The sequence below is a fragment of the Pristis pectinata genome, chromosome 2, assembly GCF_009764475.1.
Source record: "Pristis pectinata isolate sPriPec2 chromosome 2, sPriPec2.1.pri, whole genome shotgun sequence".
NCBI classification, from domain to species: Eukaryota; Metazoa; Chordata; class Chondrichthyes; order Rhinopristiformes; family Pristidae; genus Pristis; species Pristis pectinata.
In genome coordinates, this window is record NC_067406.1 from 69486721 (window position 1) to 69513615 (window position 26895).

The 26895-nt window shown below is 40.7% G+C and overlaps 1 protein-coding gene across 6 annotated transcripts in view; it reads right to left on the minus strand.

Moving 5' to 3' along the window:
- LOC127567323 (TBC1 domain family member 1-like) overlaps nt 1–26895 on the minus strand; it is a 205584-nt gene that overhangs the window by 90888 nt on the left and 87801 nt on the right. For all 6 annotated transcript variants that reach the window (XM_052010074.1, XM_052010077.1, XM_052010073.1 and 3 more), the window contains exons 2-8: nt 20439–20966; nt 12236–12325; nt 11014–11118; nt 7674–7806; nt 4305–4396; nt 2678–2788; nt 2262–2393 (exon numbers count right to left, since the gene is read on the minus strand). In XM_052010074.1, coding sequence (XP_051866034.1) covers nt 2262–2393; nt 2678–2788; nt 4305–4396; nt 7674–7806; nt 11014–11118; nt 12236–12325; nt 20439–20966 — 1191 coding nt within the window. The remainder of the gene's footprint in view (nt 1–2261; nt 2394–2677; nt 2789–4304; nt 4397–7673; nt 7807–11013; nt 11119–12235; nt 12326–20438; nt 20967–26895) is intronic.

The following is a 26895-nucleotide window of genomic DNA, read 5'->3' on the forward strand; positions in this document are numbered from 1 at the left end:
AACATTTCTTTCTCAAATATTGTCTGCCAAACTCTATGGCTATTATTGTGAGATGCTCCCACTGAATATTTTATGCTTTGTTCCAGGTCAATAGTGCCCATTACTCCTCAGAATTACTGCTGCAGTCCTGTAGGTGGCATCATTGGTCAATATTTTCATAAATGCAGTTTCAGTGGCATAAGCACCATTGAGATCTCAGTCAAAGAGGGGTTTGTTTTGGATCGTTTGACTCAAAATGCAACAAAGCTGACTCATTTGTTGTTAAATCTGGTCTGTTAATTTTAATCTGGCCACAGGCAGCACTGTGGGAAGATGAACAGCAAGAATTATGACTCACAACCTGTTGGTCTCCTATCCCAGTCATCGTCTTGGTGTGGTTTAATGGGTGAGATTCAGCTTCCTTTGGCAAGATTAAAAGCAAAACCTATAACTTCTTGTATTTAATACCCCTACTGTGGGAAAAAGATTCTGAGTTACTACCCCATCTATGCCCATCATAATTTTATATACCTCTATGACATCACCCAACAGCCTCTTTTGCTTTAAGGAAAACAAGATGAGCTTATACAATGTGCTCCAATACAGGCAAGATCCTGGTGAATCTACTCTGCACTCTCCAGCACAACTACATCCTTCCTACAATGTGGCAACCAGAACTGTAGTGTAGCGGTTCGCGTAACGCTTTACAGCGCCAACGACCCGGGTTCAATTCCGGCCGCTATCTGTAAAGAGTTTATACGTTCTCTCCGTGTCTACATGGGTTTCCTCCGGGTGCTCCAGTTTCTCCAAAGGCGTACGGGTTAGGAAGTTGTGGGCATGCTATGTTGGTGCCGGAAGCGTGGCGACACTTGCGGGCTGCCCCCAGAACACTCTACGCAAAAGTTGCATTTCACTGTGTGTTTCGATGTACATGTGACTAATTAAAGATATCTTATCATTCCAAGATCCCAACTTTTATATCCTATGCCTCAAGCTATAAAGGCAAGCATGCCATAACCATGACTACCTGTGTTGTCACTTCAGGAAACTATGGACTTGAGTCCCAGGGTCCTTCTGCTCATTATCATTCCTTACCATTTTACTGTATATTTCCTTCACCATTTGACTTCCCAAAATGCATCAGCTCACAACTGTGAGGATTAAATTCCACCTGCCAATGCTTCACCCAACTTTCCATCTGATCTATATCCTGCTGCATCTATATCCTCCTTCACTATCCACAACACCATCAACTTTCAGGTCATCAGCAAACTTAGTGATCATATCTCCTACATTCATATCCAAGTTGCTGTTATCACAAACAACAAGGGTCCTAGCACTGATTCCTGTGGTACACCACTGGTCACAGACTTCCAATCAGAAAGGCATCCATCACCCTCTGCCTCCTGTCACCACACAGCCAGCTCGCCTTAGACCCCATGTGGCTGAAGTCAAGCATGCTCTATGCCTTCTGGACCAGTCTACCACATGGAATCTTGTCAAATGCCTCACAAAAGTCCACAGAGACAATGTCTATTGCCCTGCCTTCATCAATCTTTTTAGTTCTCTCCTCAAATGCAAGAGAGCAGTAGGTGTGAAAAAGGCAGGTCTAGGTAATTGCTTGAATTGTGAACTCAGGATAAGAGGCTACATATTCAAATTAGGAAATGCCAAATTTAGGTCAGCTAGTTTGAAGTTTATCACACCGAGAGTGGCTAATGCTGGGAGTGGACAACAGATGGGGAGCTAAAGGCCTGTGCCTTTGTGACACTTGAGTAGTAACTGGATCATGAGACGTGGAAGATCAAAGTCATTCTAGAACTATGGCAAATCAAAATGTCTCTCTCTGTTTGAAAGTATCATAATGATCAACTGAAAAATAGTTTCCCTAAGTGTTATCCAAAACACCTGGCATGTAATTTTTTTTTAAGCAAAAATTGCGGCAGGGTAGAACAGTTCCAGGGACCTGCGTTCAATCCTGACCTCAGGTACTTTGTATGTGGGATTTGCACATTCTACCTGTGACTGGGTGAACTACTGCCAGCTACTCCAGTTTTCTCCCCCATCCCAAAGACCTACAGGTTAATCTGCCACTAAATTATTCATTAGTGTAGATAAAATGGCAAAAAAATCAAAAGGGGTGTGGATGGGCATTGAGAGGATAAATTGCAGGGATTCACGGAAGGGGAAGAGGAATGAGACTGTTGGGAGTTGGAATGGCCCCAGTGGACCAAATGGTCTCCATGTGCTGTAATGTGTAAATTGATTTAAATAATGCTCACCATCGAAAGAATGTTCTCTAGTGATTCTGCCAATGACTTTTTTGCTTTGATTTTCAGGTTGTCCAGCTTGAAACGGGCAGAGAGAGATTGTTGCTCACTGGCATTGGACTGCCGAGGACAGCTTTGCGAAGTCTGAAAATAAATGCAAGATCATGAAAACCACATTAACCATCGTAGTCCAAGGGCAACATTCCAGTTGGAATCCAAGGCCAATATCCGATTCAAAGTGAATCAGTTTGTTCTCTTTCTCCTTGGTAAATTACAGCAAAAACACAATCCAAAGCAATGATTCTTAAACCAAGTCACTTATATTGAGTAGGCATTGGCTGAAGTTGTTACTTAGCTGTATCAGACCATTTTTATTTCAAAGATGTGATTGAGATTCTTGATTGCTCAAGGCCAGTGGGGCCACATACCTGTTTTGCATCTCCATTGTGGACATGCTGTTTCTGTTTCTCTTCGTAGAGCTGTCGCAGCATTGAAAGAACAAGCTCGTTTTCCTCCAGTTCATTTTTTGGTTTCATTTTCTAAAAATGGTCAAGAGTTTTTGATGAAATATTTTCAAATAAACATCATCTGAGAAATATGCCAGAGAACCAGCAGTATGCTAAGGCAGACCTAGAAAATTATTTCAGTTATGAGACTAGGGCGAGAGACTGCAGCTTCACATTTGAAATGCCAAGCTTAGGTCAGCTATCCAGAACTTAATTACAATATTCTTAACTAAAAAAAGTTGAGGCACCAAAGTAGCAGGAAAAAAGGAAGTCATTGACTTAACCTGCCATTGAGGTTCATGTAAAGAATGAGATCAAGTTTTGCTTATTGGTATTGCTTTGGACTTTATTGCCAGAATCCTCTCGATTGGATGTTAAGAGCGCGTTTAATATGTGTGTATACAAAGGGAGTAGGGGTTATGCAGTGTAAAGTTATTTACAAATAGCATACTGCATTGTCAAAAGAGACAAGATTGTACAGCTCTTTTCTGGGGTGCTGCTGATAGCTTACAATCAGCTATGTTACAAGGCCACCTCATCTGGGGTGGATAGAGATAGTAGCTTACCTTCTTTGAAGAATATCAGAAAAGCAATTCATTTTTTCTTTAAATATGATAAGGATGATAATCACTTCAAAGAATCATAGAAATTTATGACACAGAAAGAGGTCATTTGGCCCATTTTATCCAAACATGCTAAAAATGTGCAATTAAATCACCTTTTCCCACTCAGTCTGCAAGGCTCCTCAAACTCTCACACAGTTAATTTTGAGATGCGATGAATATTTCGGTCTACACCACTGATAGAATCAAACAAAAATCCTCCTTAACTGCTGTATTTGTCACCTTAACTCAATGTCTTCATTGCCACAGAGGGTGCAACGTTGTTTGCTCCTTTCAGTTCTTCAGGCTTGCTGAAGAGCATATCAAGACACCAAGCTCTCCCTGAGCCACTGATTTCAGCAAAACTTTATGCAGTTCAGTTTCCATTCCACCACCCAAGAATGTAAAGCTAACAAATGGGCAGGACTTGGGAAACAGTGATCACTATTATGTCTTCAAGAGCATACAATAGGTAAAAGCTGGCAATTTTAGGACAGGGAGCAAAAAAAAATAACGATCTTAACAATACCAGAAATGGTAATCAGTTCAGGATTAAAAGGTTAAAGGAAACTGCTTGCTGGCTGGCAGCATTAATTAAACCACAAACTGATACAAACATTCCTTCAACCCCGTCCCCCCAATATTTTCTTGTTATTACCAATGGGCATTAACCATTATCCTCAGGTTTCAGTGGAGCAACTCAAGGAACAATTTTACGCTAACAGTTTATAAGATTAGAGTTATCAAAATTGCATCCAAAAATACTTTGAAACATTTAAAATATAGCTTATTGATCATAAAGCACAACATTCACATGAAAGCAAGTGGAAAACAGGAGGTAAAAATCGAATAAAAATACACACCCTTTCAAACAAAAATAATTCAACACAAAGAAGTTTTGTTTCCTTTACACATCTATTTTTTTCATAATTAGAACTTTAAATTACCTGAACCCCCTCAAAAATTGAACCTTGTTCTTTGTTATTGAATGTTGACAAGTGTTTCTGAATTTCCACCTTTGCCTTTGAAGGGTGTAGGCCTGGGACAAGAGGGAAAAATGGATCAAAAAACCATTGCAGTGCAATTCAATAGTTTAATTTATGATATTGAACTCCCTTGTTTCAATGCAGGGGAAATATTTATTAAAAGTGCTATGCATTCCTTTTCAGGACCATTTTATCCTTTGAACTCACTTCAAGTTCTACTCAAAAAAGCAGGAGGCATTGGAGCATCTGGTTTGGACCCAACCGTACACAAGACACTAATATTCACACTTCAGTTCTCATGTTGTTTCCACTTTTAACCATGGGTATTCAAAAGAAATGCTGAACAATTGTGCATTAGGGGATTAATTTGACAATAGCTTTCCTTTTGGTGATTTGGAGATGCACAGAAGAGATAAAGATGTCAGAATGTGAAAATGAAATTGAGCAGCCACTGCCTGGTAAATGGTGTTCAGTGAGCAGGCAGCTCAGATCATAAGTTACCGAACCCACTAGATCCAGGTCAGAGATAATTCACAGCAAAGTGTCATTTAGAAGTTAATGGTTACATGCTAGCAACAGAGCTACTGAGTATACTGGAAAGAGTGGTGTTGTGTGGAAGTGTGACCGAAAGACTTATTACCAAGAGTTACTGCAAATCAATGCAGCCCTGAAGACTAGTCAATGGATAGGTCACAACGTGGTCTTGCTCACTAAAGTCAAGATTCTCTGAATGTGCTGCAGGGGAAAGCTTCCAGACGCACAATCTTTCGTAAATTCCTGTCAATTGTGGGTCAGGCCTTGGATGGCAAGATTTAAACAAGGCCAGGGAGCCAAAACAGCCTAGATCTTATGCTGAGGTAATGGGTGAATTCATCGAGTACCTGAGGGGCAACTTTTTCTTGCAGAGGGCGGTCTGTATGTGGAATGAGCTGCCAGAGGAAGTGATTGAGGCAGGTACATTAACATTTAAAAGACACTTGGACAGGTACATGGATAGGAATGGATTTAGAGGAATATGGGCCAAACACAGAAAAATGGGATTACTTAGATGGGCATCTTGGTTGGCATGGACCAGTTGGGTCAAAGGACCTGTTTCCGTGCTGTCCTTCTCCCTTCCATTCCACCTCCCCACCCCCCCCCCCCCCACACCCCCAACTCTTTTTATTCCCCAGATGAAACAAGGATGTACCCTTAATTCTCTGAATTTATTCACATTTCTTGATGAAGTCTCCTCAACACCAGGGAAATTAAACATTTCATGCACACCTATCTTTTGTTTCCTTAATTGTCCTCTTTTGCCTTCTGCCTGCATTCTCCAGGCCTTAAAACTTCTGTAGAACTTTCCTGAATTCCAATGAAAGGCCACCCAGCAAGTATTTTCATCATTTTGTTTTAATTTCTGTGATGCTATCATGCCGTGCACAGGCACAATAGGCTGTATAGCCTCTTTTTCTACTGTAAATGTCTCAGAGTCTATGATTTTGAAATGACAATATTTTGCATTTGTGTTCCTGCTAATCTTGCTAGAGTTAACATCAGAAACAAAATCTCGGCAATATTATAAATCTCTGTTTCTATTGGCTGTCATCTTTTCTCCGAGACATTTAAAAAATCTAAAGTTCATTGGAAGGTCTGTGGTTTATTAATCCATGCAGATTAAGATCATCCTGAAGAAAGTTACACAAAAACAGTCCAACCAGGCAGCTGGTGGCTACCATGGCCATTAATAGGGGAGTGAGAAAGGTACAAGACCCCAATACCATCTTTCAGATTAGACTGTAAATCACTTTCCCTTCCTGATGGATGTCAATACAGCACAGAGACAGGCCCTTCAGCCCAACAAGTCATAATGGATGTAACACATTCCACAAGAGTATTTCAATGAAGACCAAAGTTATCCTCTGAACTTCAGCAAAAAATTATCCTTCAGCATTATTGATACAGACTATCCGGCCGGTCATTATTGCTATTTGTAGAAGCCTGTTGCGTACTCCCTTTCATGCAGATGGCAGAGGAGGACAGTGTGTTTACACAGTTGACACAAACTTCTCAATCATTATATATACACCACAGACTTCTTGACCCAGCCTGATCCGGATTACAGTCTACTTATTTGCATGAAGTTAAAGGCAAGTTATAGTAAAAAGCAAGCAGCCAATTTCTTGAAACCCATCAAAATTCCCCTTTTAATATGCTTTTTTTAAAAAAAGGAATCACTGAGACATTACACATCAAGTTCAAAAAGATAAATATTGGTTCTTTCTCCAAAGGACAGGCAGAATGTAAAACTATCAGGAGTGCTTGAGCAGACATCAGTCTTGTTCCAACGCTGCTGAAAAATGCCCAGTTCTCTTCTAGTGCTCTGTTGGGATAGACCCTATAAGGGGTGGCTGTGAAAATGACAAGCAGGTCCCTGTTCTTCAGTAAGGCTGACAGAAGCACAAACACAAGCTTGAAGGATGAGTATTCAGTTATACTCCTTTCCATATTTGGGGTTCCAATAGATTTAAATTCAAGAATGTATACAGACCAAATATTGTTCATGTTTGGTAAGCGGCATTCAAAGATAGCCTGGAGAGATACTCATGTAGATTATTTCCAGGACAAAGTCTACAGAAAATTTAATGCTGCAGCGCCATCGCTATTGCCCAGAGTGGAACATCCAGACACACAGGTATCTACATTTGAATTTTACCTTGTGTAATGTGGATTGTCCAGCTTCCTCAACTTCACTACTTTCTTACCTTGGTGCTCCCTACTGCTCCATTTAAAATTCATTCACAGGATGTGGACCTGATTGGCATGGCTGGCAATCGCTGTTCATCCCCAAAGTTCCTCTAAAATGGCTTAGCAAGCCACTAGTCCAAGGGATAGTTAAGACTCAACCACATTGGTGGGTATAGAGCAGTATACAGTCCAGACCAGGTAAAGATGGTATATTCTGCTAGTTTTTTTTAAAAATGATAATCCAGTAATTTCATGATCATGACAAGATGATGAGATTTTTTGAGAAGAAATTCCCAGTTCTCTTCTAGTGCTCTGTTGGGATAGACCCTTTATGGGGTGGCTGTGAAGATGACAACTTACATGAAATTAGGTCCCACAGCTGTCACGGGGAACCGAACTGACAGTGCAGACCTGTTGACACTACCATCTTAAATATAATGCGACATAACTTAAATCTTATCCATGCCAAATACTACAGATCGGGCTACATATGTACACCCAGGCATGCAACAGAGGAAGCCACTGGCCTCAACAGAGTGTAAAAGAGGAAATCAGAATAATAGTTGTCTCATTTTTTAAAAAAATATATAAAAAGGACTCCACCTTCTATCTTTTCACACAATTTGTGGAGAGAGTTCAATGGGCAACCCTCACACAGCTGAGCTTGGATCTTCATGTTTTGATGCACAGCAGCTGCAGTGAATGCTTGCTTCAATGTCAACATTATTTCATCGACCTGTTGGGATAGAAAAAAAGAGCAAAGGCTTTCAGTGGGAAGTGGATCTGCTCCACAGTAACCCCACTCCACCAGATGTGGGATAAGGAGATGCTATTTATGAGTTACAGCAAAAGTTTCTGGAACCTCTTCAGTATACAGGTTACTTCTTCTGAATAGCTCTTGAATAGAATTGTGGATTCGTATCAGTGCTCAATGGACAGCCAATTTAAAGTCTAAGGAAGGCAACACATCTGCCTCCCTCTGTCATTACATGCCACAAAATTTCAAATACACATAAGCCATGAGGATTTATAAACACAGGGGTGAATTATCCCCATTATCAGGACCCAAGACCCGCTGAGAGAGGTGAAAAGGGATGCAAGGTGGAAAAGCCCACAACCAGTTAAAATGTGGGGACGGTGAACAAGATCCGAAGAAACTGGGAAACTTCCCAGGGTTTCCCACTTCCCCAGTATAGTGTCAGAGGCCCTCACTGGGAACAAGGGTCCTGCCCTGCGTACTTAAAATTCCAAGGATGTGAGATCTAGACCACAGACAGAAACAGCCCTCACAACCTCCCTCAAGCACAAAGATCCTCCAATGTCGAACTCCAAATTCAAGCCCACATTAAGGTTTGTTTACACACCAATCACTGTATTTCACAAAGCAGCAATTCTTCAAAACACTTAGTTAATATAAAAAAAGGCACAATATTAATGCAAGTATTTTTTTCCCTTTGTAATGGAGTGCTCCTCCTTGGTCTTCCACCCAAACCCCCCTTATCACAAGTAATCCAAAATACATGGTCACAAGATGACAGATAAGTGTTGCAGTTGGCCAAGTGGACCATGAAACCTGCTCTGCCATTTCATTAAATCTTGGCTGATCTGACCTTTGATCTCACTGCTATTGCCCGATCCACACAACCCTTAATTTTACCCTGCAGTCCAGAAACATCTCCCAGCCCTGAGGAAAAAAGAACTTGCTACCCACAGCCCTCTAAGCATTCAAGGCACAGACTGTACTGTAATGCAGCAGAGGCACCAGCTTTTCAGCTATTATGCCTGTGCCTACTATCTCAAATAGCAATCTAGTTATACCAACTACTTCACCCTTTCCCCATATCCATGCAGTTTTCCTCCAAAACATTTAGGATCTTGCAAAGAACAACAGCTAAAGATTCTTGGCAAAGTGGATGTGGCAAAAACTATATCGCTTTTGGGATAATTTAGAATGGGGGGGGGGGGGAAGCAGTGGTCATTGCTTTATAAAGAAGTTGCTCATTTAAGACAGAGAAGAGGTAAATTTTCTTCTCTTAGTAGTTCATGAGTCTTAGGAAATCTCTTCTTCACAGAGCAGTGAAAGCAGACTCTCTGAATATTTTTAAACCAGAATTAGAGAGATTCTTGATAACCAAGGGTGAAAGGTTAGTCAGGGTAGGTGGGAATACAGAGTACTAGGGGAGGGCAGTACTCCAGTGCTCTGCCTTAATGTTTCTGGAGGTTGATCCCAAATCAACTGCTGACCATCCAATCCACCAGTCTCTGGTGGAATGCAGTGTGACTCCCATCTATTGTTTCATGCACAGAAAGGCCAGGAGGAGAGGGAAGGAATGCTGAGTTGAGAGTAGAGTGCCTGTAAAGATTGGTTATAGGGTCACACGCAAATCTGGGGAGCTTCAAGAGATCCATCTCAGAATAAAGTAACAATGAAATTAAGATCTGAAACCTTGAGCCTGTTCCAATAGAATTTTAAGAAAACATTAACTGAACTCTTCAAATATGCAAATGCTACTTCTAATTCTTTTAATATGCAACAATTTATTATGAAACGGTTCCTGATATTGTAAATTCCACCATACAACATGAAAAGAAACGGAACATCAACTAAATGCATAGCTATCTGGAAACATTATTGTTGAAGTAACATGACAGCCACTACTCTGAGGATTGGTAGTGGGGTTGCAGAAAAGACCAGGAGGAGGCCGGAGCATGCAGGTCAAAACACAAATATTATGAGTGCAGAGGCAGCCAAGAACATGTCATGAAAATGCCAACACCACACGGCAACAGGTTTTTATGCTTCTCCTGCTGCCATCCAAGGAACTCTGGTGTGGAACTGTGCAAGTGGATACACCTCAACTTTTTTTTCCCCATTCTAATAAAAAGTACTGAGAGTTTCATTATTATTTCAATGTAAGTTCTGCGCTTAGATCTCTGACATACATAACAGAAAGCTCCAGAGCTGTGTGTTGCAAAAATGACTCATTTGATTCAATTAGAGAGATTTCCATCAGGAAAAAAAAGATGCATTTTGAGATACAGAATGAGCGATTTAGGACATGGTTAAATCCAGTATAACTGGGAGGAACAACTGACTTTGAACTGTGGTTCCCAAAGCATTCCACCACTAGGGTTTCTTGCTTCACAGAATAGATAAGAGACTAATTGTTATGAGTCATCTGCAACTCCAATGTCATTGAGTCAGGCAACAACCAATTGGACCTTGCCGTTTCTCTATCCAGCAAGTCCCACCTTCCTATGACAGCTGCTTCAACAAGAAAAACATTACCTCATTTCTCAGATGCTCCAGTCTCAATGTCTCATCCAGCTGGTACTAATAGTACAATGTAGCCATAAAGTAAGTGCCATAAAGTAAGTGAATCATAACCTTCAAATCTCCCTTGGAGTCCCAAAGTACAGCGCAAGTCACTGTTTGTGGTGTGGAATGTACGCAACAACAGCCTACCATTACAAAAGGAACTGGCCTACTCCTCACATTAAAAAAAAGCTAACGTAAGAAAGATGTAAATGAAATGTTATTCCAAGGATTTTCAGTCGAACTTAGGGGCTTTAATGTGGTTTCCTGCATTGCATTGATATTTTAATTCTAATACTATTATTTAATGCTGCATATAAACAAAAACCAAGGATGGCAAAGGGTTGTTGGATAATGAGGCAAGATTCCTCTTCCACCACCTATTTGGTGCCGATCACCTCTCAGCTTATTTGTTTAGCAAAGCTAGCCCAGCAGCCCAAGCAAACTTTCATGAACACCTCTTTGCCAGTCAGATCTTTTATGCCAGAATAAAATCAGAAATACAAAATCCAAAAGGTGCAATGCAACCCACTAATGAAATTCATTTATTGATTTCACCCTGTCCTTAAAAGACTAGACAAATCCTGTGTTTATAACATTGCACTAGAAGATGGGTTTTTAACTCACCAAGGCCTCATTAGTGCACTGAAACACGTAGCAGACAAAATGGCAGCTTCCACTGTCTGGGTTCTCCCTGCAGATGAATCCAAAGTGATCCACATACTTAATTCCCTATTTATAGAATGAGGAGGAAAAGTCATTTCATAAAATTATTTTGCAATGCATAATTTAAATTTAACCTATTTAGCATATAGCATGCATTTTGCAGAAGTTTTAATAAGGTGCACAAAGTAACTACTCAACATAGGAATAGTATTGGGAGCACGGAGAATGGCATTGAAATGGGATGCTCATATGGAAAGATAACGTTACTGGCATCAATCTAAATGGCCTACTTCAGAAATACATTAATCTTTGATAGGCTTGGATATTCTGAAACAGAAGTGTCACAATTATGTTCATTATATTTTTATGCAAACAGTTGTGACAAGTCTGTTTCTGAATTTATGGCAAAATAAAACATTTGCAAACAAAGTTATTCCTGTAAAATGGGCAAGGACTACTAACGATATTGCTAGCATCTGCATGGCACTGAATCGAACTTTGCCAGATAGTACCACTGAACATTCTGTCAAGGTCTGTACAGAACACACTGCGCCGCAGCTAGCCCTGCAAAATCCATGGCTCCATACCAACAGCTGTCAGTGAGGGAGCACCCCAATACAAGAGTCACAGATCCAGGCCATTCTGGACAGTAATTAGGAAGTGGCAGAGATGAGAATGGAAGATTCAACTGTCTCCTTCCTTTCTTTGAGAGTGGGAAATAGTATCTGCAGCAGCACATGGACTATCCCAGTGACAAGAACTGAATGAAGATACTCAACTGATCCCCAGGCATCCAAATTGGGAAGTTTTCCTCACAATCCAATCCCCCAATTCATATTGCTTTAGTGCAGAAGATAAGGTTGCCCCTCAGGACAACAGAGCAAAGGCAACCCTCACAGCAACAGCCTGTTTCACAGATTTGAAATGGCTTTTTCCCCCTGAGGCAAGGATCTGAAGTACAAACTCGGTTTCCAACTGCTCCTCCAAACATAACTTACAGCTTAATAACTTTTAAACCAAGATATCTTCACTGTCCGTACTTTTATCCCCAAATACACAAGTGTGGGCCAAAGGCCCTGTACAGTGCTGTAATGTTCTATGTTTAGAAAATGTTCAGACCAAGGTAGAGACTTTAAGTCACCTGGAAATGACAGACAGAAATGTGAACATGTTTAAGACCAACCTGAGAACAGAAAGAGATTTCCTTGAAACTTTTCTCAATCGTCACTTTCTTTGTGTCAGGACTTATGAGGTAAACTTCTGACTGACCAATCTAAAAGAGAAAACACAGTTTTGTTAGAAATGAGGAAAAGAAAGCTACTAAATCACACTAGGACCAGTAACGACAGAGATGTGCAACATGGAATCTACCACCTTGCTTGAACTGAGCACCATGGGCACAGTGATAGTGCATGACAATGGCATCATGGTGATTTGCCAACAGGACCACTCCCATTACAGTCAGATCACAATCAGCAAGTGAGAGGCTATATGAACAAAGGAAGAGCAGAGGTCAAACAGCAAGCTATAGAAGGGTCAGTTGCCCAAATAACCTCGGTTACATTTCATTTACACAAGTCAGCAATTGTGCATTTAAAAATTAAATAGTGGAGACCAAAAGCGTTTAAAAAAAACGTCTATGTTTATCCAAGTTCAGGATTGGCATTAAACTGGTTGTTGACTTGTACTTCTCATGTCATTTCTAACTTACCCAGTTAGTGGTTGTCAGGTCAAGTGATTCAATTCAATTTCTATGAAAAATAACAAGATTCTACAATGTCAGCATTCCAGATCACATAAGCTTGGCTGCCTGAATACACAGTGCATTACGCCACGTGCTCTCAATAGTCTGGGGCTTGGTTTGTGCGGAGGGCAGCATCTTGCAGACCAGATCAAAAGGTCAGTAGGCAGCTGGCCTGAATTTACAGTCTTTGGTTTGATCTTGAACAGACACGCACTTAGTCATTGAGGCTGCTTTAAAAATAGACATAATACCCTAATCTTTCATATGTGAAAGGATTTTAAAAAGTAAACTAAACATCTTCGGAAAAGGGCAGTTCCTCAGTTCACCCAATAAACCATACATTCTAGGTCATTACTGCTTTCATCAGGACTTCATTTATTTCCTTCTTCAATGTACAATAAATTACTTATCACTGCTAATGTAGAATAATTCACTTTTAACCCTTCCTTACTCTGCCCTGAGGAAGGAATTAAAACACAATTTTCATCTTCCTTTCGCGTCAATGGATTTGACAAGTGATTAGAATACATCTCCCACACCAAAAGGGGAATAAAGAAAGAAAGAGAATGGGTAATCAATGTTCTATATTTGAAATAAAAACAGCGTTTGAAAATGCTTCCGCTAACTCAAAAGTTATATATTTTTTTAAAGTTCCCTATTCTTCCACAAATTTTTTTCCTAAAATTCGTCCAAAGCTCTTGATAATTGCCAGTGAATTTGCTTCCATCAATTGTTCACATGGTGTACTCCAGATCAAACCAATTTGCTACCCAACCAATCTTAACTCAAATTCCTTCTGGTGTCTTTACCAATGACATTGGCCTGCCAGTAGAAGAGGTGCCTCCTTATTTACTCCAACAAAACCCTTTTTGATTTGAAATTCCTGTCAAATCTACCTTTAAACTCAAAGAACCACCACCCCAGGTTCCCAACTCCCACAGCCTCAGTGACATTCATGTAAACCCTCTCTGTACCCTCTCCAAACCCCTGACATCCTTCCTGTGGTGTGGTACCTAGAATTGGCTCCAGTGCTCCAGTTGGGGCCTGAACAGTTTTTCATAAAGCTTTAATACAACCTTCTCATTTTTGATTCAATGGCTCTATTTACAAAGGTTCCAATTCTGTAGATTTCACAACTTATCCTGCTAACTTCCCTTACTTTTCCTATTCACCCTACTAAAATTGCAGTCCATTCCAGGCACCTCGCTCCATCCGCCACAATGACTTCTCTATTATATCAATGTTAAAGAAGCTTTTACAGATGATCAGCCACAGCTTTCCCACTTGCTAACCCATTATTTCACTGCACATCAGGAAACAGATGAAAAATATTACAAAAAGAACTGTGTCATTAAACTCAGCAGGGCCTCTGTGACCCTGACCTCAACATACTTCCTACCCCACCTCTGCAGACTCTACAGCAGACGTTGGGAATAAAAACAGAAAATACTGGGAATACTCAGCAGGTCAGAAGTATCTATGGAGAGAGAAACTAAGTTAGCATTTCAGGTCAATGACCCTTCATCAAAAAACATGAAAAGGTAGAAAACAAGTATGCTTTAATTTGCAGAGAAGTGGCAGGGGTGGAGTGAAGAAAGGGAATATCTAAATGGAGGGAGATTGCAAATGAGTGAATATAGGGGGATCTAGGGGTTCTTGTGCATGAACCATAAAAGGTTAGCAGGCAGGTACAATAAGTAAATAGCAAAGCAAATAGCACATTGGCCTCTATTGCAAGGGGATCAGAGTTTAGAAATAGTATTGTTACAATTATACAGGGTGCTGGTGAGGCTATATCCAGAGTACTGTGCACAGTTTTGTTCCTCTATTTAATAAAGAGCACACGAACAATGGAGGCAGTCAAACAAAAATATTCATTGGACTAATTCCTGGGATGAGGGGGTTATCCTATCATGAGTGGCAAAATAAATTGGATCTGTATTTTTTGGAGTTTAGAAAAACGTACGGCGATCTTGTTGAGATATACAAGAACCTTAGGAGTCACAACTGCAGAGATGCTTCCAAGAGCAGGAGCATCTTGAACAAAAATACATGGTTACAGCATAGAGTGGGCAGTCATTTAAAACTCAGGTACAGAGATTTCTTCTTGCAGAGGGTGCTGATCCTCTGGAATTTTCTACTGTAGAGGGTTGCAGAGGCTAAATCACTGAAGGGATTTAAAGAGGAGATAAATAATTTTTTTTTAAAGAAAAGATCGGGGAATTGAGAGACATGGTGAACTGGCACAGGAATTCCTGGGGCAGATCAGCCATGATCATATCGAATGGAAGGGCAGGCTTGAAGGGCCATGTGGCCTACTCTTACTTTCTGGTCTGTTCTCGTTGCTGTGATAGGGTGGAGACAAAGGAAGTCAAAGTTATGCAAATGGTGGTGGTGCTGACTGAGGATAGAAGGTGAAGGATTTTAGCTGCACACTATCTGTCCAGAGGAGATGCATGCAGACAGCGATGAATGAAATCAGAGGAGTGAGACAGGCGTCCCCTTACTCTCTCTTCTCTTTCCCCATTACTTAAAGTTTTCTTATAAACTTTGTCTAGGGCTGATGAAAGGTTATTGACCCAAAACATTCTCTCTCCGCAGATACTGCATGACATGCCAAGTAGTTCCAACATATTCTCTTTTTATCTTAGATTTCCAGTATCAGCTGTTTCTTACTTTTCTATTGCTGTCGACATTGGGATCTGAGAAAAGAGTGCAGGTGGGTGCAGAGGCATAGTTGTCGGGCGAGTGGTGGAAGCTTACAAAGGGGGCAGAAGAGTGAGGAGGAAGACAGGATATGGATTTGAACAGATAGTTCATTGTGGCAAGGGTGGGGTAAGAATGGGAACGTGGGGATTAATGCAAGGGATAGGTGTTGGGCAAGTAAAGGTTCAGAGCAGACATGGACCAGGAGATGACATGTGAGGGGGAGGGAAGCAAACTGCCCCCCCCCCCCCACGATAAATGCTGCCACCAGTTGTTAGCCAGTCTTTTTCCTGCGACATTAATCATATGCAATGGCACCCAGTTCACACAAAATAGAGTGAGGAGCAAAGGAAAGAAATGTAAAGCAAAAACAAATTGGGTGGAGGGGTGGAAAGAGGGAGAAGGAAAAGAGACAGCAAAAGAAGTGTCAACAAATAATTGTGGAGGCTGAGTCATTAAGTTATACAGGCCACCCTCACGTTACTGGGGGGGGGGTGAGGTGTGGGGGGTTGCATATCATGATTTTCTGTAAAGTGAAGCTGCATCAACTGCACAGAAGTGCAAGTTGAAAAATAAATGTATGTTTATTTCACAAATTTCGTAACAGTGAATTTTTATTCAATATCCCAGATTTTCTTGGGTAGCGATTTTTTAATTCTGTATTCCACAAGGGCGGATTTCCATTACCTGAACTGCGTTAATGCAGGGACCACCTGTATTCAAGTCAGCGATACATGTTTGGACCATAGGGGAGCAGTAGACATTAGGCAGCAAAGTCGAAGTCAAGACAGGATTAGCTGTAATCTTACTGAATGACTGAGTGGGGATGAGGGGCCTATTCCTGTTACTATTTCTTATGTATTCTCCAACTGTGATGTGTCATAGGATTTCAACTCCTTTCATATTTACCAGTACGGACATATACATTAACATATCTGGTGAGGATAGATTCAGGAGACAACTGATGCCATTCATTGTCAAACAGTCTATCTGAAATGAATGTTTTGGCACTCTCTGGGATACAGGTCAAGCAGGACAGCTCTTCCGCCCAATGTGGGACTACAGTCTTGCTTTGTTCCAACCACGGCGGCATCTGAGGGCAGATTTCCTAGCCCCTGCTGGCGGCTCTCACAACAACAAGAATAAGTTGTGTGGGGTTGGGGTGGGGGAAAGAGGATGAGAAAGCAACTTCTTGTGCTCAACACCCGCCACAACAGAAGAAAGTGGGCAGCCTCCACACTGATAACAATGGCTACCTGTTCATTATTTAGCTCACTCTGCCATAGGGTTCACCAACACTGCCTGCCTCAGAAGGAGGCCATGGCCCTGAAAAGAAGTCTTCAGCAGTGTTGCCAATCTGAGAACACTGGAGGCCTGGGCTCATCCAATTGCGAATAAGTGCAAACAAGGTGCAGAAACTCATCACAGGGTGTCTCATAGGAGAGTTAACAAAGCAAGTTTAAGATGAGGCATGAGTGAATATATTAGGGAAAAGTTTTTTTTAAAGAGATAGGGAGACTCAAAAGTTTTTAAGGAGACTCAAAGAAAGAAAGAGGTTAAAGATAAGGAGATTTAGTGAACAAATTCTTGATCACAAGACTTGGCAGTTAATGGTGTGGACACAAGTGATGGAATGATTGAGAAATATTGGAGGGGTAAGTGGTAGAAGGAAGTTACCGATATGGAGGGGCGAGGTCATGGAAGGATTTGTAAACAAAGATAATTTTAGAATAAAGTTTTGTCAAATCAGGAGCCAATGTATGTCAGTAAGCACAGGGTAAACAGTGAAGGGTTCTTGTTAAGAGTTAGAATACATGCAGCAGAATTTTGGATGAGCTTGGGTTTATGGATGGTGGAAACTGGGAGAGCAGCCAATGAGAGCACTGGAATGTCAAGCTTCAAGGCAAATTCCAGGATTAGGGAAGAGCAAAGAGTGAACTCAGACACAAAATAAAGTAACTCCATGAGGAATTTCACAGTTCCTTCCAGTGGACTGTTAAAGTACTATGTGCGCTCTTGAATTCATGGTCATGGTTTTGGATTCATACATAAATACCCTGACTTCCAATACTTGTGTGATACTGATCACTGGGGTGGAGGGAAGAAAATTACAAAAGAGGGAAGCAACATGCCCAAATTTTGGAGGGTGCTGGCTACTGATAGGAGAGCCCAAGAGATGCAAAGTTCTGGAGATTTGCAAGGATCAAAATTACTGTAACAATTGATGAGAACATTATCTGTTTTAAAAAAACAACTGACAAATCAACTGTCTATGGCTGGCACACTATAGGTCACATTTTGCAGTTGTTATAATCTGATCTGTGTTAATGCATCAATTGTGAATTTGCCTGTGGTTCAAGCAATTGTCAGTGTGAAACTATTCCTTTTGTTATCAGTAAAAGTTTGGAATGCAGAATCCAGAGTTCCATTGCCAACAAATCTCAAACCTAAACCACATGGAGGAAAACAATTGCCTGCTAAGTCTTTGCTGGGCAGCTTTAACCTAAGGCTCTCTATCCTTGGGTCCCAAGAGGAACGCAAAAGCTTGCTGTAGCTACCCTCTGCTTACCATGTGGATCTGACAGCAGAGTCACAATCTGGTAAAAGACCAGGGAGGGTCTCAGAATGAATGGGGCAACATCATGCGGTGCTGTCATCAGCCTAAAATATAGGGACAGCTAATTGTGTTAATGTGAAACTAAAGCTTTGGACATGAAAACATTTAGCTAAAAATTAAAAATGTATGAATAAAGTAAAAACACACCAACATTTTTACACAGAGAGTGGTAGGTGCCTGGAATGGGCTGCCAGCAGTAGTGGTGGAAGCAGATACAACGGTGGTGTTTAAGAGGCTGTTAGACATGTGAATATGGAGGGAATGGAGGGATTATGGATCATGTACAGGCAGAAGAGATTTAGTTTAATTCAGCATTGTGTTTGGTGCAGACATCATGGGCTAAAGGGCCTGCTCTTGTGCTGTGTTGTTCTATGTTCTAACATGCAATGCATTAACTATTAAAACTGCTGTATTACTAAACACAAATGTCCATATTAGGCAATAACAAATAAGTTTATATTCATTGTAGGTCTCAACACGTCAAAAAGATGGCAATGTTTTCTGGTTTGCTAAACTAAAGTGACTAACTATCAGAATGCAGAAACATAAAGTAATTCTCAATTGAAAACAAAGTTGTCACAACAAATTCTTGATTAGGCACCAGGTTCAATGAGAGAGAGAGACAGAGAGAGACAGAGACAGACACAGAGACACAGAGAGGATATGATTCAACAATCAGAAATTACTCATTGGTGATAGGAATTGAGCCTTTGAAATCCTTTCCAACTCAATTTCCCAGATTCCTTATACAGCTGCAGAGAATTAACTAAAGTGAATTTTCCATAAACTGCTTATATTACACTTTTAAGCACCCTACAGCAACATTGTGGAAAGGTATACGTGTGGGTGCTGATGAACCTCCGACTGGGCTCATTGATATGGTTTGTTGATCTGCTTGGATTTAATGTGTCATTCTGACCACATTAAAAAAAAAGAGGCTGCAACTCCATCCAGCTGTGAAACCATCTTTTCACACAAGTCACTGCACAATAAAACTGGCGAGAAGAAACTCTCAAAATTCAAAAAGGAAGACCAGCAAAGATGCCACATACATTATGTGTGAAGGAACATGGCACACTGGACTAGTCGCTATTTTTCTATACTATAGAATCAGAAAATGTAAAACTCAAGCAACAACTTGTTTCAAATTGTGGAGATGCTAATGTGTCTCATCTTCAGTCCTTTCTCCTCCTCTCACTATTTAAATGTCATCTCATTCCATTTGCAGCAATCAAATTTCTATCCATTTATGGTCAAATTTCATTTGGCCAGCCACACATCTTGATGTCTTTCTGCATATCCTTCCTGCCACACCATGGTGATCACAGTAGGAATCCAGCTTAACCTTTCAAATCTCCCTGTTAGGTTACTCTTCTGCACCAATGATTATTTAAATTGCAAGGCTTCTCCTCCACTTGCCCGATCTCTTTATTACCCAAAGATTCTTGGAAGTAGACTCCTGGTCAGAATGATTTCCTTTACCTGTTATCTTTTCCATACAATTAATCTGTAATTGATCATATTTGCTCTTTGTTGATCACATTAATTTATCTGAAGTTGATCACATTTGCTCATAACATTGCTTTCTAATCACAGTTCAAGTCAATTTCTTGATTTATGTAATTTAACAGCAAACATAATTATGAGGCCTATTTGTCCCAGTGCATAACCGGGAACCTAATTTTAAAAAAACCTCTATATTTGACCAAGTGCAGTTGTTCTCAAGTATTCAGAAAGTTAACAATAATTGGCTGATTTGGTTTGACAGTCATCCACAACAGATTTTACTATTGAAACTAATATTAAAAATAATAGTAAAACTGGAACAAAACACTCTAAAAACAAACATATTGCTATTCCCAGATAGCTTGTAAGATAACAAATGCAAGCTGCACTGATAAATCCCAGAGATTTGGGAATTGGCTTCAACACACCATCCATTTACAACTAAAACACTGACCACACAGGTAAGTGCGAGCTGATCTCTCAACTCAGCTTGCAGAGCAGCACAGAAACCGCTTCATCTCTTGCAAGAGGGAATCTGGGTTGCAATGAACCAGCAAAGTGAATGAACAGATAATGAACCAAAATCATAACCTGGTAGCAGGGCTCTAGAATCAAGCATGGCCCCAGGTGTGGTTGAAAGCCAGGGATTCTGCAGGAGAATATTTGGTTCATCCAATTTACTGTACTTACAATGACCATTTTGCACCTGCAAATAAAGAATAGTTGACACTTGCCCTTCTGGTATTCCTAATTTAAAGGATTCGTTGAGACAAAAGAGGTACAGCTGAATTGCACAGATCAACCAGACATTACCGTGAACAGCATTGTCCTATTTGCCTTCATGTTTGTTGGCTGCACAAAATTGGGCATACTGGCTGCACGTTTCAAGGCTTCAACTGAGTCATCACTCCCTGCTCCATCAGAGTTCAAAGCGTTGTTCACATCCAGCGATTTACATTTCTCCAAAGTACTCTGTGGTGGTGTAACTGGAGGTTCATGTTGAACAGACAGCCTAGGAGCAGATTTGTTTCTCTTCTGCGACAATGGTATTGACAGCTTGGAACGTAACAATGACGAGCTCTCTGTCCGTGGTCTCTCCGGCCTTTTCTCTGTGGCTGGTCCTTTTCTTTCCTCCTCATCGTGTTCTCGGAGATGGTTGAATTTATCAATACATTCATCGATCAGTGCTGGAGGAGCTTTCTTATGGGCCACCGTTACCTTCCCAACAAATAGGACTTCATACTTCTGAGCAAATGAATCATCATCATGTATGCGGATTTGGACCTCTTCCTGATAGACAGTCTTCCCAGCTTGACGGATGGTATTGATGATCTCAGGGACCTGGAGGAAATAAGGGAGAAGGATTCAAAAATCACCATTTATAAAACAATCTAAGACGCTCCCAAGTTACCACAGCAAGATCCAGATCATCCAATGACATGGGACTTGAAATCGTGCACACACTGGTATTAAATATTCTTCCAGCATCAATCTCTTCTACAGCTTTTCATTACTTTCACAATTTCAGTTTCACTCAGCCCAATTATTGCCTCTTTATTGTGGAGTTCCTTCAAGATTTCAACCTTCATCAGAATAAGCTCAGACACTGCAAGTTCTCTCAAATATTAGCCCACAAACATCCCTATTGATCAAACTCACCACTTTTCTACATGGAACATAGAACAGTACAGCACAGGAACAGACCCTTCAGCCCACAAGATCTGTGCCGACCATGGTGCCAAATCCCATATGCCTGCACATGGTCCATATCCCTTCATCCCCTGCCTGTTCTAAATTTGATTTCAATTCCAATGATGTTTAAGTCCACTCACTTTATCCAGATTAAACTAGCTGCTTTGAGAAAATACAGTTTCCAACTACACCAGTTTTTCCAGTTGGATATCTCAAACGAACTCCTCCTTCCATGAAAATGCTAATTGTATTGGCACCATCCCTTGGATCCAATGAAGTTCATTATTAGCCTTTCTCATTTCTTTAGGCTTTTGGATCCCTTCCAAGTTTTCCACCTGCTCCTTCCCCAACTAGTTATCCTTCCCGCTTTCCATTTGTTTGTTTTTAAAATTAGTGCAACACAAGGCAATCATGTCATGGCTCGGGATTCAAATGGATTGATTTGGGATTTCTGGATTTGTTGGATTATTTTACATGTTCATCAGTATTCATGGCGAGTAGATTTGCACTTCAGCTCTAGGATCATGCATCAAAGTGTACATTATTCATTTGACTTGTAACCAGATTAAAAATACAAATGATACCAAGATCAGGTTTATTAGTGATGGGGCAGGGGGGTGTTGGGGAGTTGAAATGGATTGCTTGGGCGCTTAATAAATTTACAAACAATTTAAATGGGGACAAAGAGCAGAACAGTTCAATCAGCCAGGCACATGTTGCAAGTGCACTTTGCTGCTTGTTGTTTCAGGCACATGTCCGAATGACTGCACAAGAGACCTTGCACATGGCAGTGGTGACGTTGCTATCAGTGGTCTAAATACATCTCAAATAAATATGAGTTCAGAACATCTGGCGGCTGCATCACATCGTAAAATGGAAATAGTTATAGAGTCAAAGTCATATAGCATAGAAACAGGCCCTTCAGCCCACCACGTACACACTGACCAGCAAGTACATATCTACAGTAATCCTATTTACCAGCATTTGTTCTGTAACCTATAATGCTTTGGCGATTCAAGTGCTCATCCAGATGCATCTTAAAATGTTCCTACCTCCATCAGCTTTTCAGGCAGTATTATTTTAGAAAACAATCCCTTATTAAAGAATTAATCTTGAGCCCAGTCAAACCATCCAGGAGCTAACTGGCCAATGGGGCACCTCAGATGCTGCAACAACCCCCTATATCAGCGCAGTGTTTGGCAAGTGTCATTGACCCCTGACCTCAACTGATCTATTGTGAAGTTAGTTTTGCATCAGAGTCGCTTCTTTAGGCACAGGGACCTTATGACCCAAGTCCTGATGCAGGGTTTCAACCCGAAACATCGACAATTCCTTTACCACAGATGCTGCTCGACCTGTGATGTCCCTCCAGCAGATTGTTTGTTGCATCTAGGGACAGTCATCTTCTCCCTAGATACAAATGCTGTTGGATCTTAAGAAGCTTGTCTATCCTTTGACTGATTAGCTTTCTGGTCCTGCTGGGTATCCATACAAACACTTCACTAGGATAATCCAGCTTCGTCACTGGCAACATGTCACAGAACAGCCTGTACTGGCTTACATGGTACCAGACAGCAGACTAATGAAGGCCTAGCCTGAGAGAAATGGAGGACATAATTCCACACTTTGATACATTAAAAGTATTTTACCATCACAAGATGGTACAGCACAGCAAAGACATGACATCATAATGACTAAGTTATTGAGCTTGTTTCCGGAGGATCATACTGTTGACCTGGAGAATCCCAACAGGAACTGAGCAATTTAAAAATCCAGAATAAAAAGTCAGTATCAGTTGTGGTGACCATGAAACTACCAGACTTCCATAAAAATTCAACTGGTTTACCAATACCCTTCAGGGAGGGGAACCTGCTACCCTTACCCAATCTGGACTTGTTGTAGAGTCCAGATTAATCAAAGTTCTTGGTTAACTCTCAACTGCCTTCTCAGTTCAGACACAATTAGGGGCAGACAGTAAATGCCAGCACCATGATTGAAGTCTACATCTCACAAATAAATAATTTAAAATGAAACCCGGGGCTTAATCTGCTTCCCTTTCCTGGAATACAGCATTTTGAGGATGAGACCACTGCAGATGATGCCAGGTTCTGCAATGGCACATCAGTTTCAGTTTGACTGTGGTCTGTCAAAACAAACCACTGCACATTCATATCAAGAAGGAAGTGAAAAGGGTGAACAAAAGACTAACTGAAGAGCAAACACGACGTCCACCGAATAAGGGATAATTCCATTTCATCTCTTTATCAGTTCTCAAGGTTTCTAAAGGTTCTGGTTTTAAACTGCAAGCCTGGAAATTAATCTAAGCTAACCATCTGAATTGCACAACGGTTTACTTGTGAGAGTAGAACGGGTCTTCTCCTCAAAATCTATGATCCTTCCTGGTTTAGTTTTCCAGGGTAACAAAAGCCTCCCCAAATCTTTTGGAACACTTATGCAGAAGAGACTGAGTTGCAAACCAGAAGGATAAAGATGCACCAGATCTGCACTAGCAATCTTTCAATATGCATGTCCATATAAACACATACATATGGCAGAAATGACTTGAAAGCACAGAATATACAGACTTTTACAGTTCTGTTTCTCCTCAGTGACCCTAGAAACAAATTGCAATCTCCCTCCCATGACTCAAACTAGAATCAGCCAACTGACCATAGGCAACAGATCAAACCTAGAACTTTCTTCGTCTGTAAGGCTTCATTTGACACTGGCAAGTCCATTTTTCCAGCAATGATTTTAAATGTTGCACACAGAAACCAACAACATATTTTTCTCAAATGTGGCCCATTATTCTCTTTGAGGTATACATATACAGGCCGAGCATTTTTACTTTTTCTCCAGCATTATGTTCTGGAGCAGGCACATGATAAATGCTACAAGTTAAGGAAACAAGGATTGCGTTACGAACCAATAATGGAAGAGGTCTTGTACTTTGGCACCAACAAAACAACTGTAGAAATCATCCACCAGGTTTGGAGGACTTACTGAGAAGTTTTGGAGTAATACCAGCTCTCATTTCCTCAGCAGAGATGACTACCCTTTTAGTGATCGCAGACTTAAAAACACTGAACAATACAAAACTGTTTTTTACTTTTGCACAACAGGAAAGCATACTAGAATGGTTCAAAACACCAGTTAGGCCACATCTAGAATACTTTGCTCACCTCTGGTTACCACAGTTTGTGTGATAGCACTGAAAGAGATACATACGAGGATGTTGCCCAGGTTAGAAATTTATAATTACAAGGAGAGATTTGTGTTAATTTGTTTGGAACAAAGGAAATTGAAGGCAGATTTAGTTGAAGTCTACAAAATTCTAACAGGCCAAGTCATGATGTCATAGAGTCAACAGCCAAGTTATCTGTTTTAATAATGTTGAGTGGGTGATAAATATTGGCCAGGGTACTAGAAATAAGTCCCCTACTCAAAGTAACATAATGGGAACTTCCATATCTATCTGGGAGACGAACCAAGGACTCAGTTAACATCTCATCCCATCCACGTCTGGATGCACAGCCTGAAAGGATGGTGGAAGCAGATGCAGTAATAACTTTCTAAAGGGAATTGGATAAATGAGTAAGAAGAAGAAAGGAGTGAATGGAATAAAATGGATCCCTCCTTTCAGGATCGCAGATTGGCCTCCTCTGGGTTAGTCCATTCTAATGGAATGGGGGGTATATATTTAATTTGTAGAAGGATTAGATGGGAGCAGAAGAAAATGTTTTTCACCTAAATAACAGAATCAGAATTATTGTCACTGAGTTGTATGTCATGAAATTTGTTGTTTTGCAGAAGCAGTACAGTGCAAAGACATAAAAATCTATTTAAAAAAGTGCATAAAAAATGGAATAACGAGGTAGTTTTCATGGAGCATTCAGAAATCTGATGGTGGAGGGGAAGAAGCTGTTCCTGAATCATTGAGTTTGGGCCTTCAGGCTCCTGTGCCTCCTCCCCAATGGTAGTAACGAGAAGAGAGCAGGTCGCAGATGGTGAGGGTCCTTAGTGATGGATGCTGCCTTCTTGAGGCACCATCTCTTGAAGATGTCCTCGATGGTGGGGAGGGTTGTGCCCATGATGGAGTTGGCTGAATCTATAACCCTCTGCAGCCTTTTGTGTCCTGTGCATTGGAGCCTACATATGAGGCTGAATGCTCTCCACCCTACATCGATAGAAATTTGTAAGAGTCTTTGGTGACATACCAAATCTCAAATTCCTAACAAAGTAGAGCCACTGGAGTGCCTTCTTTATGATTGCGCCAATGTGTTGGGCCTGGGGAAGGGGTGGGTGGTGCTGGAACTCACTGCCTGATAGGGTGGTGAAGGTCTTTCACTAATTTGAAAAGTACTGGGATGAGCACCTGATAAACCATCATCTCCAAGGATAAGAACCAGGAGCTGGAAAGTGGGACCATTCTGAATAGCTCTATTTTAGTCAGCTTGGACATGAATAGCATCTTTTCTGTGCCATACGTTTCTGCGGTAAAACTGATTCAGTTATTCCAGTGAAGATGTTCAGTTGTCTAAAAAGGAACAGGTCGCAGAACAAACTTCCATGAAATCAAATTCACCCTTTTTCAGATAAAATTTCATTTTCCACCACACAAATAATTTTTGTCATTTTGTAGAGTGTCTCTCTCCCTCATGTGCCATCCAAATAGTACAGGTAATGTGGAGACCCTAATCCAAAGTGCACTAACAGCTGTGACACTCACATTGCAAGGTGACATTGGGAAATCTTTACCAAGTAGAGAGAGGAAGGATAAAGAAAAATAAACCAAAGTTAGCTTCTTTGTTAAACTATTCAGTAAGATTTGCACTTGGATAACACCCTCCACATTTAATTCAAAATACCTGACAGACAATAAAAAAAAACTTGGTCTACTAACAGTTGTAACATAGGAAACACTGCAGACAATTTGCACCACAGCATATGCCCATACACGGTCATTTGATTACAGCCAGATCATCTCTTTTAGTAATGTTGAGTGGGTGATAAATATTTGCTAGGGTAATAACTCCTCTACTCTTCAAAGTAGCATTATGTGAACTTCCATACCCATCTGCGAGACTAACCAAGGATTCAGTTAACATCTCATCTGATAGAACAGCACTTCCTTTGCACAGTTCTCGAGTGTCAGCTCACGTCTCTTAATTTTTAACCCACAAGAGTTGTACTCACCAAATGAGCCACTGCTGCCACTCATAGTGGGGTGCCCAATAATGGTACTTGATAGACTGCCAAAATCTTCCACATATATATTTTCCTGATACGTTTATATTTCACGTATTGCATTTGATCACATTGCTTTGATATTTCTGAAATCATCTTGCATTGTACATATATTTGATAATTTTATTATAGATTTCCTGCAGTTGTTCTGAATGCACTTTGTTTCTTGTTGACAATATATAGCACTTTTACTTCCAAACAATTACTCAAAAACAAAGGATACCTCCAACTTCAACTGTGTATTTGCTGCTTTCCATTTATCTAAAAAGACAGGATAAAGCAACATTAAAGCAACTAGCAGTAACTCGAATGATTAGAGATTAGGAAACTA